Below are 13,375 nucleotides of genomic sequence, written 5' to 3' on the forward strand. Positions count from 1 at the left end.
TTGGATCCCTGCCCGGGCAACAAGCTACAGTGTCTCCATCGGCCACGTGACCACAAGGGCAGACAACCACTACACCAAACAACCCTTCTGGACCTAGAAAGCCATTCTGCTTTTACCTTCGGTACAGTGTTCAATAAATTACATGAGCTATTCCACACTTTACAACGTCTGGCAGGTTAGATGCATTTTCAATGTACAACGGGTCCATCGAGACGTGACCCCTCGTAAGTTGGGTGGATCTGTGGTCACACGCAGACACAGCCGGCCTGCCCTTCCCCAGGGTCCCTAAAGCCACACTCGTGTAGAGATGCCCCTGAGCTGGAAATACAGACATCAACCTGGGAAGAGTCAGCCGGCTCCTTGGAAACGAGCAGGACGTCCCAGTAGGGCTGGGGAAGGCGGCCTGTAGCCGGAGGAAACATGCTCAGGAACTGTGAAAGCACAGGAGTGGACTTGCTCGTGTGGTTCAGGAATCCACAGAGCCACACGCAGTGACACCCGAGCCATCACCTGGAAAGCAGAACGCTCTCTTGTGTCACATGAACCCAAAACTCACGACGGCATCTGTCAAGGGCTCATGAGCGCTCCCACTGTGCCGGGCCCTGAGACTGCAGTGCCCTCTGGGGGTTCCATTCTACGAGGGCCACAGATGACAACAGATAAATAAGCGAGTAATATGAGGTCAGGGGGTGATAAGAGCTGTGAGAACAATAAAGCAGGGCGAGAAGACAGGAATGAGTGGGGTGACCCCTCTGAGCAGTGGGTAAAGCCCTGGAGTCAGGGGCAATGGCAGAGCAAAGATTGGGGCAGAACGCTCGCGGTGAACGGTGCAGAGGTGGAACAGCTGGCGGGTATGAACAGAAGGGCAAAGGGCTTCTACCAAAAAGGGGCTTCAAAGGGACCAACAACAGAAAGATCAGAATAAAGCTCTTCAAACACTCAAATGGATATACAAATTTCAGATAACTTAAAGAGCGATTACTGTAATGTAAAAAGATTCATCAAAGTAGCCTTTTAAAGAAAGAACTCTCTCTGGGTTTCCCTGGTGGCGCAGTGGTTAAGAATCCGCCTGCCGATGCAGGGGACATGGGTTCGAGCCCTGGTCTGGGAAGATCCCACATGCCACGGAGCAACTAAGCCCATGCGCCACAACTACTGAGCCTACACTCTAAGGCCCGAGAGCCACAACTACTGAAGCCCACGTGCCACAACTACTGAAGCCCGCACGCCTAGATCCCGTGCTCTGCAACAAGAGAAGGCACCGCACTGAGAAGCCCGCGCATGGCAACAAAGAGTAGCTCCCGCACACCGCAACTAGAGAAAGCTCGCGTGCAGCAACGAAGACCCAACGCAGCCAAAAATAAATTAATTAAAAGAAAGAAAGAACTCTCTCAATGCGTCTAAAATATGATCTCCTCTGAGTGTTCTGTAAAACCTCACTTTGCCCAATGTTAGGAAAAAATACAGTAGGTTCAAGGAGGTCAGCTCATTGTAATCCAGAGGATGAAAACAGTGAGATCTGGCACTGACCACAAACTAAAATGAAAGATTACAGTCCTGGCATTTACTTTCAGAAACAGAACTGCACACAGGACGGAAGTTTGTCCAAACGAAAGGACAAGAATTAGGGATGAGAGCCTTGTTTCATCCACCAAAAAACTGTTAGAACTGATAAACGTATTCAGTACAATTGCAGGATACAAAATCAACATACAAAAATCAGTTGTGTTTTTATACACTAAACAACAAACTATGTGAAAGAGAAATAATCCTATTGATAATCGAAAATAATAAAATACCTAGGAATAAATCTAATGAATGCGGTGAAAGATCTGTACACTGAAAATTATTAACACTGATGAAAGAAACCAAAGACACAAAATATCGAAAGATGTTCCACGCTCATGGATTGGAAGAACTAATATTGTTAAAATGTAACACCCAAACCAATCTATAGATTCAATGCAAACCTTACCAAAATTCCAATGGCATTTTTCATAGAAATAGAAAAAGCAATCCTAAAATTTAGGATTTCGTTATTCTAGTTATTACTTTAAAATGCATATCTCAGAAATAACTAAATTTCCTTGTCAACTGCATTATTACGAACTCTCATCAAATCTTGAACCGTGGTCATTTTTTAGTCGTTTGTCATTTACAGACAGTTCCGGGTGCACTCTGATGCTTTTGCAAAAACGTTCCTGTAAAAGGGTTTCATCTTCAAGGAGCTGATGGAAAAGACTCTGACAAGCACAGGTTTCTGGTAACTGACTATATGCTGAACTGAATGAAGAAGCATTTTCAGAACTCTAATGGAAAACTGATGAACTCATAAAAGTGCCAACAAAAGATCAAGATGAAAAAAAGTTAATGACACGGGACTAGTGACCTGATGAGGATGAGTATAATTTTTGTGACTTTCTGTTTGAATAATAATAAAAAAAATCCCACAAGGACTCAGAGGCAAAAAATGTACAAATCAATTTTCACTGCAAAGTAAAGGAGCTGTTACAGTGGAGGATTCCTGGGCTGAATGTCAATATTATGACACAGTGTGAGTGTGCTTCGTGTTTCGTAATTGCAACATTGTTGCTTTTGTTGTGGCCATCCATTTACAATGCTTGGTGTCAGTCTATTAAAAAAAAAAAAAATTTGTATGGAACCACAAAAGACCCCAAACAGCCAAAGCAATCCTGAGAAAGAAGAACAAAGCTGGAGGCATCGCACTTCCTGATTTTAAGCTGTACTATAAAGCCGCAGTAATCAAACCAGTATGGTATTGGCATAAAAACAGATACATAGACCAATGGGTGGAATACAGAGCCCAGAAATAAATCCCTGCATACCCGGTCAACTAATATTTGACAAAGAAAAGGCAATTATGTGAGGCTCGTGATAACAAGCCATATTGTGGGAACTGTCCTGCAATGTGTAATTATATCAACTCACCACATCACACACCTGTAACTCACACAATGTTATATGTCAGCTGTATCTCAATAAAGCTGGAAAAAATAAGAGGTCTTCCTTTAAAAAAAAAAAAAAAAGAAGAAAAGGGACATCATCAAGAAAGTGAAATGACAACCTACAGAATGGGAGAATGTAGCTGTAAAGTAGATATCTGATAAAGGACTTGTCCCTAGAAAATATAAAGAACTCTTACAACTCAAATTAAAAACCAAGCAAAGTATCTAAATAGACATTTCTCCAAGGAAGATATACAAACAGGCAACAAGCACATGAAAAGATGCTCCACGTTGTTAGTCATTAGGGAAATGCAAATCAAACCACAATGAGATACCGTTCCACAACCTCTAGGACGGCTAGGACCTAAAAAATGGGTAATAGTAAGTGTTGACAAGGGTGAGGAAGAAATCCAAGCCCTCACATATATCTGGTGGGAACGTGAAATAGTGCAGCTGCTGTGGAAGTTTAGTGGCTCCTCAAAAGGTTAAGCATACTTAGCACGTGACCCAGGAATTCTACTCCTAGATATAAAGATATCTAAGAGAAAGGAAAACTATGTCCACACAAAGACCTGTACGTAAATGTCCACATTCACCGTCGCCAAAATGTCGGGACAGTCCAAGTGTCCGTCAACGGACGAATGGATAGACAAAATGTGGTCCATCCACATGGGATAGTATTTGGCTATAATGAGGAACAAGGTATTGATAAATGCCACAAAGTGGCTGACCCTTGGAAAACATTATGCTAAGTGAAAGGAGCCAATCACAAAAGACCACACATTATATGTCCCCATTTATATGAAACAGAGACAGAAGTGGATGAGCGGCTGCCAGGGGCTGGAAAATGAGGAATGACAGCTAATGGGTATGAGATTTCCTTCTGGGAGACAAAAGTGTTCTAAGATCGTGGTGACGGCACCACGACTCTGTGACTATGGTATAAACCACTGAAATTGGATACTTTAAATGGGTGCACTGAATGATATGTGACTTACATCTCAACAAAGTTGTAAGACACACAAGACATACACACTTCAGCCAGTGCTATGATCTTCTGGTGAGGACCACGTCCTGGGCTGGCACTCAAATACGTGTTTGCGCCTTTGTTGCCAAAAGGCTGCCCGAAACCCCAGAGCCGGGCCCCCCCGTCCGGCCCTGGGCCCAGCGCCTCCTGCCAGCGCACAGCCCAGAGCCAGCAGGGAGGACCAGCCCTCCACCCGGGCCTCCAGCTCCAGCATCCCAGCTCCTGGAGCGCCACACCGTGGCCGCACCCGCCCCGCAGCCCTGGTCCCTGCCCCCAGGCCTGGGGACGGCGAAGGTACGCGCCTCACCTTGGTGGCTGCGGGGAGCGGGCCTTGGGCTTCTCCTTCTCCTTCTCGCGCTCCTTGTCGCGGTCGCGGTGCTGTCTGTCCTTCTCGTCCCGCTTGGCGCGCTCCCGCTCCCACTCCTCCTTCCGCCGCTGCCGCTCCTTGTCCCGCTCGCGCTCCCGCTCCCGCTCGCGCTCCCGCTGCCGCCGCTCCCGATCCCGATCCCGCTCCCGTTCGCGCTCCCGCTCCCGCTGTCTGTTCTCTCGCTCTCGTTCCCGCTCCCTTTCCTTCGTGGAAAAGCCAAACATACGCACATGCCGCGATTAGCCACTCGGAAGGGGAGGCGCGGGGAGGACACACGAGAGCAGGAGGAGACAGGAGCGCCGGGGTGCGGTCTTGTTTCAGCGCTAGAAACGGACTTGAGGCCACATGGCGGGGGGGTGCCCTGCAGAGCCTGCCCTTCCAACATCAGCACCCAGGCCGCTGGGAGCTGAGCGCCCTCTCTGGCCTTAGCTCTTGTCGAGGGACGGAGATGACTGGGCTCTGCACAGGCAGCCTGGCCCTGGGGCACCGGGGGACGTGGTGGCAGGGACCCCAGCAGGTCCTGCTCCCTTCGAGGCTGCCCCGGCTGTCACGAGGCGCCTGGAACCGCAGGCCGGCCCCAGCGAGGAGTCTGCTTTGCCTGCCGGGGAGAGGGCACAGCGTGGTCAACCAGGGGCCCCTTCTCACCACAAGCTCACCATCTGATGGGTTCCCGGACAGTCAGCTCCCTTTGCTCCAAAAAACTCACGAATGTGACTTAAGTCGTGGCACAAAAACTGCTAACCTGTTTTTTGTTTTGTTTTTTTTTAAAATAAATTTATTTTATTTATTTATTTTTGGCTGCACTGGGTCTTTGTTGCTGTGCGCAGGCTTTCTCTAGTTGCGGCGAGTGGGGGCTACTCTTCATTGTGGTGCGCGGGCTTCTCATTGCGGTGGCTTCTCTTGTTGCGGAGCACAGGCTCTAGAGTGCAGGCTCAGTAGTTGTGGCACACGGGCTTAGTTGCTCCGCAGCATGTGGGACCTTCCCGGACCAGGGCTCGAACCCATGTCCCCTGCATTGGCAGGCGGATTCTTAACCACTGCGCCACCAGGGAAGTCCTGCTAACCTGCTTTTAACAGATCTCTTCCAAGTGGCAGCTTCACGCCAAAAGCATACAGTCAGGGACTCAGAGACTGAAGCGCATATATTCACAAATCTACTACATCTCAGAGAAGCACCAGCAGCAATGGCTGGAAGTGGCCCAGGCAGCCAGCGCATGAGGCGGCACGACCCGTAAAGGGTGGTCCTAAGGAGCCTGAAAGAGTGATGTGCTCAGGAGGGTGCGACACACCCCTTGCCGCTGGCATCAGTCACCCAACCAGCAGCTCCGGTGAGAAACAGAGCAAGAGCACAGACTAACCCAAGGAAGAGTCTGTTCAAATCACCACGAAGTCAGTCCATGGACCCGAATTAGTTCTCCACGAACAGTCAACAGGGGCGTGAAATGAGTGCACCACGCCCACAAAATTAAGCTCACATGAAGTCCTATAAATAAAAAAGGGATGATTTTAGGGCTTCCCTGGCGGCGCAGTGGTTGAGAGTCCGCCTGCCGATGCAGGGGACGCGGGTTCGTGCCCTGGTCCGGGAGGATCCCACATGCCGTGGGGCGGCTAGGCCCGTGAGCCACGGCCGCTGAGCCTGCGCGTCCGGAGCCTCTGCTTTGCAACGAGAGAGGCCACAACAGTGAGAGGCCCACGTACCGCAAAAAAAAAAAAAAAGGGACGATTTTAATGGGTCCATCAGTGAAGTTCTGACCTACACACGTAAGCCCCACATACCCGGTAGTTATGGTACGGCTCCGCTTCTGTGTACTGCACCCGGAAATTCTCGTACTGCCCGCCACGCCAGAACCGCTCTATCTCATAGTCGTAATAAGGGTCTGCATAAGGCTCAAGCCTGGAAAAAGAGCAAGTAAAAGTCAAGCTTATCGCTTAGGAATATTAATGCAAAAACATTACATAAGATATATGCAAAGATTCAGGCACCACATTAAAAAAAATAACACACCACCATTGCAAGGCTGAGTCAATATTAGAAAATGAATATACTAGAAAAATCACAGACCTACAGAGGAGTCACAGGGTTACACCTACAGATGATGGAAACGTTTGTGACAAACATCCAATACCCCTTTCTCAATGAAAACAGGAAGTGATCCTTTCTTAACGTGGTAACATGCTTTTACACACTTTAGAACTAAAGCCAGCACCTTACTTATCGGGAACAGGGAGGCATTCCCGTTAAGATCCGGACGGGCTGAGGAAGCCCAGTGCCTCTCAGGCAGCCCACCCGTGTGCTGCAGGCACCGCGGTGGTCAGACTACAAGGAGACCCCAGAACCACCTCAATCTGCACATCAAATGATGGTGTACACGAAAAGCCAAGACACGACGGTGAAGCCGATTCAAGTGGCAAGAGGAGCCCAGTAAGGCAGATGCAGAGAACTTAACATACAGAAACCAACACCCTTATGTACATAGATAATAACCAGTCAGGAGACAGAGGGTACAGAAAACCCCTCTTACCCTAGCAAAAAAGAAGGAAACATATTTAGGAACAAAATTCATTTAATCAGAAACTTGCAGAACCTATTTGCAGAAAACTTTAGCACTCTTGAAAGACACAAAAGCACGTGTGAATAAATGAGACCACGTCCTTTGTCTTTGGAAGGGACAACTGAACATCACCAGGAAGTCAGTTAATTTACAAAGCCCTTTGTTAATTTACAAATTTAGGGCAATCCCTGTAAAAATGCTGATGAGATTTCTTTACGCAGCTAGACAACTGATCCTCAGGTTCACATGGACACCGAAACATGTAAGCCTAGCCAAGAAACCATGGGAAAAACAAGACACACCCTCCGAGGGACCTCTCTGGCAGAACAGTTGTTAAAGACACCGCGCTTCCACTGTAGGGGGTACGGGTTCGATCCCTGGTAGGGGAACTAAGATCCTGCGTGCTGCACGGCGTGGCCAAATAATAGAAAAGGAAAAAAAGAAAAAAAAAAGACACACCCTCCGCGACCTCACAACATCACAGACGGCCCGGCCCGTGAAGAAACAGACCCGATGAATAAAACAGGAGGTCTGGGAGCAGACCCCTGTGCGGGTGATAAAGGTGGGCCTTCAATCACAAGGACAGGACAGCTGACTAAGCCCTGGGAAAACGCAACAGGAGGCCCCAGCTCCCACACACACAGACCCAGAGGACCTGCACGGGTCCCTGACTCAAACCCTGGGTGGGGCGCAGGCAAGGGAAGTGTACACCCGGCAGCAGATGGCCCTGGAGGCTGTTTCAGGGACTTCTTGGCTCCAGACTGACCCTTCCCGTGGGGGAAACAGAGACGCCCAGAGCTCGCAGAGGTCCGAGGCCCCCACCAGGCCACGCTGCGTCTGTGTGGCCTGCAGCGGCTGCTTTCTAGGAAATCTCTCCCCCAGCACTTGCGGGGTGCTGGCGGGGTGGCCTGGGCTGATCTACCAAGTGACACAGCTGTTTCTCATTCCCAACAGCCAGACGCCTTCCTAACGCTGCAACCCTCACACCGCTCAGGCAAGCACTGGTGATCTTGGAAACGCAGAGCCAACCCTAGGGCCTTTTTCTCAGCCTCTGACTGTCGTTTCGGTCAGAAATCAGTGGTTGTGCTTTGTAGCAGCAAACCTCCATGCACGGTGTCACTGTGAGATAAGACGATGCTGGACCGGCCTGCTCAGGAGAGGCCTGGCCCGCTCGGTCCTGAGAGGTGAGTGCAACAAAGCGGCTCCTGCCCCGGAGCAGACGTGCTGGGAGCCGAGGGCTGTACTTGGGACGCCACACAGCTCCTCAAGAGCTGACAGGTGTTTCAACCCCATGTACTTCTGCAATTTGTTTTAAAAGACCAGTGATAGGGCTTCCCTGGTGGCGCAGTGGTTGAGAGTCCGCCTGCCGATGCAGGGGATGCGGGTTCGTGCCCCGGTCCGGGAAGATCCCACATGCCGTGGAGCAGCTGGGCCTGTGAGCCATGGCCGCTGAGCCTGCGCGTCCGGAGCCTGTGCTCCGCAACAGGAGAGGCCACAACAGTGAGAGGCCCGCGTACCGCCCCCCCCCAAAAAAAAAATAGACCAGTGATAAAATGCCTGGAGGAAACAATGAAGAAACCTGCCATACTCCCGGATTTTAGTGACAAATTTCACAGCTTTTCCTGGTTCCTGGGGAACTTGGGGAAAAGTGGGGAGGACATTCACGGGGCCCCAGGGGCTTTAGGAGCAGCTGTAAAACCTCTCCGAGCCACGGAGCTAAAACGTGTCCTCCCCAGAAGCAAAACAACAAGGAAAGTCAGCTGCAAACTGCCTGAAACGCTCCTGGGGAGGCCATCCTCAGGCTTGCGGGTGGACAGGCCCCAACGCGCCCTGGGTCACCTCGGCACTGCTGCTCTCCAGAGTCCAAGCCCCACGCAGCTGGGGACACCAAATTCTCTCTCAACAGGGAAGGAAGAGGCAGAGCCGTTCCTTACGCTGTGTCTCTGACATCTCTCGTGATCCGATAGTTCCAATCTCGGAAAACTTCGTTTTCTTTGTCAAACTCCCGTTCATCTTCACCAATGGTCACCGTAAACCTCTTCTCTTCAAAGTCAGGCTCTTGTTCTTTTCGAATGGTTGCTTTTTTTAAAACCTACCATTTTAAGAAGGGAGAAGCCAACACCAGTTACTGTTAGGAAAACAAAGGGGATCCTGTCCTGACTGACCCCGGAAGCCTGGGCTGGAGTGGCAGGAGAGCACGACCGAGCACTCATTGGGGACATGCCTAAGCTCCGCGCTGGGGGTGGACACGGGACCCCACGCACCCTTCTGGGGAACGGGAGTGCCCCGTCCCTGCAGACACAGTGAACCCTGCACTCAAGAGCTCACCCAGGTCTGGGAAGAGGTGACCGAGTGGTGACTCCCTGTTCCCAGTACTGGCACTGAACCAGGGGGCTCCAGATGTGCCCTCAGTGGGGAGGCAGGTAGGTGTGCTCCGGACAGGAGAGGCACCGGGAGCGGGTCAGGGCTGGGGGCGGGGAGCGTGTGCCGAGGGCAGGAACAGCTTTGCTTCAGTCTGCCATCCCCCTGAAGGGAAGGCAGCCCCAGAGCCAAGAAGGGTAAGCCCGGGCACCCGGGCCGGGTGCTGCCTAGAGTGCGGGGGGAGAGGGGAGGCCGGCATAGCACCGCTTCTCCAGGGATAGGACGGCTTCTCCAGACGCAGAGGCCGCAGCGGGAGCACTAACTCTCTGGGGAGTGCCGCCAAGGGGCCGGGGGCTGCAGCCCTGGCTCAGGCACGGCTCGATGCACTGCAAGCCCCAGGAAGACCGTGGGCCGTGTTCCTGGTGGGGCCTCCCTGGCCGCCCGGGCTCTGTCGTGCCCTAGCAGGCCTCGGAGAGACAGAAATGCTAGCTGTGCGCAAGGACCGCCACTAGTTTTCTTCTCGGGTTTTCTGCTGATTCCGTTACCTCCTTTGCATGCCGGAGTCCTCGTTCCCAAGCACTCTCTGTAGGGGGCTCTGGAGGGGGTGGAGGCAAAATTTCATCAACTACTGGCCCACCCTGTTAAAAAATGAGAAGGGAAAAGTTAAGAGAGCAAGCAAACTTTAAAATCTGTACAGAAACGGGGGAGCAAAAACACCAAGTAGAACACCAGCCGGCTACTGCCTGCTCTCTCCTCCAGGCCTCCCTCCGCCCAACCCAGCTGCCCTGAGCCTGGGGGAACTCTACCTGGAGACACCAGAGCAGCTAGAAGGCGGAAACGCCTGCCATACAAGGCGTATTAGCGTGTTTTGAGTCAGACAGTCACAGAGCTTAGGTGTGATTTGCTAGCAATGAAAGAGGTGTTCACGCACCCACGGGTTGGCAGGCATCAGAGGGTGAGGTCCGAGAGGCGGGGCACCGTTGGGCGGGAAAGGTTCGGCTTTGGTGATGAGGGAGTAGTTGCCCTTGTCGTTGACTCCAGGGTGTATAAACCTGCAGTTCATGCCCCAGGTACAGTTCCCTACGGAAATAAAAGCCAGGTCAGAAGGGGCGCCCGGCCCAAGCGCCCAGGTCAGCTTCCCCCTGCTCCCCCGGTGCCGGGCCAGGCAGCCAGGCAGCGGGCCGAGTGCGGTCCCGGCCACCCCACGAGGCCACAGCAGGCAGGCCTGGAAGGTCTGGGACTGTCCTGCGAGCGGCACCTTCGAAAGGGCTCCCGCAGGGCCCCTGTCCCACAGTCACCATAGGAACACTTCATTTCCCCTGAAACAGAGAAGCCCGAGAGCGCCCCGATGATCGGGATGGCCCTGCCTTGGGGTTTGCTGCTCAGGACACACGCGCCCTGGGGAACCTGCAGGTGCACCGACAGGGTCGTTATTCTGACTCAAAAGACTGTCCGTACTGAAACAGAAATCAACCAGAAGCACGAAAATGATCAGAATTCTGCACGTTCATGCCAGGGTGGTCTTTACCAGCTCTGCACATTTGCATTTCTCCTACCAAACCACTTCAGGCTATTTCTGGTACTTAAAAAAATGCGTTAAGAGAGAAAACACATAGACAGCAATGATAAACTGGGTGTTTATACTTTATAACAAAGAATTAAGAAGGTCAACTTTTAGCATTATTCAGCAACAGAACACCAAGATTATTCAAGAAAACCACTTGACTTTTCAGGACGGGAGGCAAGAAGTCTACATTTTAAAATTAATTAGTGAGTGAATCACTTTTTTAAAATTTAATTTTTTGAATAGGTAATATGTATATAGGCTTAAAAAATAAATATGGCATACAATATCTAAGCGGTTTCAAAAAACATTTTCAATTGGTTAGCATGAGTTAAACTGTAAGCCATCTTTTAATGTATATTCACTTCTAAACATGATATTCCATTTGAATGTTTCTGTCAACAAAATACGTTTTTTCTTGTATCCTGTAAATTAAAGAGAAATAATCATTTGGTATTTAAAGAAACACTAAATTTTACCTTTTAAACATTATGAATATTTAAACTTGTATTAAAACCAACTTAATAATACAATGCTCCAAATTAAATATGAAATAAAGTATGCTTAAAAAAATTGCTTCTCTGAGAATGCAAAAATAACCAACTAACTTTTTAATTTCTAATAGTGTTTGAGAGCTCACATATAAGTCAGAGCCTGGGACATATATACTACAGGGGGTTCAAAATCCCAGAGACTCAGAGAGTTTCAAAGAAAAAAGACTATGCAGTCATATCTCTAAATAAAGAATTCCAAAACATCACATACTTCTTCAATGCTTGACTCTTATAAACTCATGGCATAGTCCACACTGCTTATGTGGTTAAAAAGTAACGAAAGCTCATTGTAGAAAACTGTAAGCACAGAAAAGTATTAACAATATAAACCACAGCATTTCTATAATTTTTTAAAATCTAAAATAAATATGTGGGTAGCAGATAAATGAGTATTTCTGATTCTCTGTTCTTTTTGCATTTAAAAAAATTTCAAGACAAAACAAAACAAAAACATCACCCCTGAGCCCACTGACAAAAAGAGCTCCTTCGTTCCTCATGCTGGCAGGGGAGCGAGGAGGCGCAGGTGGATGAGCAGAGCTGAGAGAGGAGGGCGAGAGGCAAGGGCAGGGGCATCGCCCCTGAGACGCCCGCCCCCGGGCCCCCGCTCCCAGAGTGCTAAGGTCCACACTGCATGTGTCTGGGTCCCTGGCCTCCAAAGAGAAGGAGGAGACTACTCCAGGAAGAAGTGTGGGCAGTCTACACACGGGCAAGGACAGATGTCCCACACCTGCAGGCAGGAAGAGCAGCAAGAATAGTGTAATCCCACCAGCCTTTTGGAAAGTGAATTTTTAATTATGCAGAAAAAAGCCTGGAAGGATACACCCCAAACTGTTAGTTTTCACTCTGTCAGCACATATTACCTTCATAATTTTTTTTTTTTTTTTTGCGGTACACGGGCCTCTCACTGTTGTGGCCTCTCCCGTTGCGGAGCAAAGGCTCCGGACGCACAGGCTCAGCGGCCATGGCTCACGGGCCCAGCCGCTCCGCAGCATGTGGGATCTTCCCGGACCGGGGCACGAACCCGTGTCCCCTGCATCGGCAGGTGGACTCTCAACCACTGCGCCACCAGGGAAGCCCAACTTTCACAATTTTAAAAAGCAATTTGTTTGGGAAAAAAAATTCTCTAGGAAATGGAAGCAAAAATAGATCTACTGGTTTAAAAATTGTATAGTCTTCTGCTTCTAAATGAAACTTCACGAACACAAAATTTATGTGGATTGCAATTGTGACCGGATGACTAAACAGTCTTACTATTTTGTAAGGACTCTGCGTGGATGGGGATATGAGCCCAAAGGGAACAAGGAGAAAGGACCTGGGAGTTCCCTGGTGGTCCAGTGGTTAAGGACTTGCCGCTCTCACTGCTGGGGCTCGGGTTCAATCCCTGGTCCGGGAACTAAGATCCTGCAAGCCTCGTGGCACGGCCAAAAAACAAAAAAAGGATGCAGCGTGGCAGTGTGGTGCAGGGCGTGGTGAGGCACGGGCATGCAGGTCAGTAAAGGCATCCAAGTGCTCAGAAAGGTACTCAGTGATGTTCCCCCATCTCCAGGGCCCTGCACCAAAGGCAGTGGTCCATTTGTGGGGGATCGATCAATCAGTCAATCAGTATATCCATCCCCATCTTTCTCCTGGTTGTATGATACGCTCTGTGTTGAGCCCTGCTTTTCTTCACTACACAATAAATATACCTACAAAAAAGGAACCTGCAAGCTCAAAAGTAACAAACCCAAACTCTACCAGTGAAACAGACACTTCCACAGAGAAAGCCTACCTGAGTCTCAGCAGAAACCAAGGACCGGAACACAGAGACGACAGGAAAGGAAAACACACCACACACAGCAGCCCAAGGAGCCCAGCTCGCTCATGGTGTGAGGGGAGCAGAAAGTGCCTGTTTCTGCGGGCACATGTGTGAGCGTGGCTGCCGGTGGGTCCAGAAACACTACAGACCTTAAAATTCTGACTGCTGGTCTGACTGGCGTCAGTGTGG

General features: G+C 50.0%; 1 protein-coding gene across 2 annotated transcripts in view; it reads right to left on the reverse strand.

The window, feature by feature from the left end:
- ZC3H18 (zinc finger CCCH-type containing 18) overlaps window positions 1–13,375 on the reverse strand; it is a 50,416-nt gene that overhangs the window by 16,042 nt on the left and 20,999 nt on the right. For both annotated transcript variants that reach the window (XM_029205764.1, XM_029205772.1), the window contains 5 exons: window positions 10,205–10,353; window positions 9,819–9,911; window positions 8,847–9,004; window positions 6,137–6,254; window positions 4,301–4,563 (listed from right to left, as the gene is read on the reverse strand). In XM_029205764.1, coding sequence (XP_029061597.1) covers window positions 4,301–4,563; window positions 6,137–6,254; window positions 8,847–9,004; window positions 9,819–9,911; window positions 10,205–10,353 — 781 coding nt within the window. The remainder of the gene's footprint in view (window positions 1–4,300; window positions 4,564–6,136; window positions 6,255–8,846; window positions 9,005–9,818; window positions 9,912–10,204; window positions 10,354–13,375) is intronic.

Source organism: Monodon monoceros, unplaced genomic scaffold (genome assembly GCF_005190385.1).
Source record: "Monodon monoceros isolate NGI ecotype Baffin Bay Population unplaced genomic scaffold, NGI_Narwhal_1 Super_Scaffold_10, whole genome shotgun sequence".
Classification (NCBI taxonomy): Eukaryota; Metazoa; Chordata; class Mammalia; order Artiodactyla; family Monodontidae; genus Monodon; species Monodon monoceros.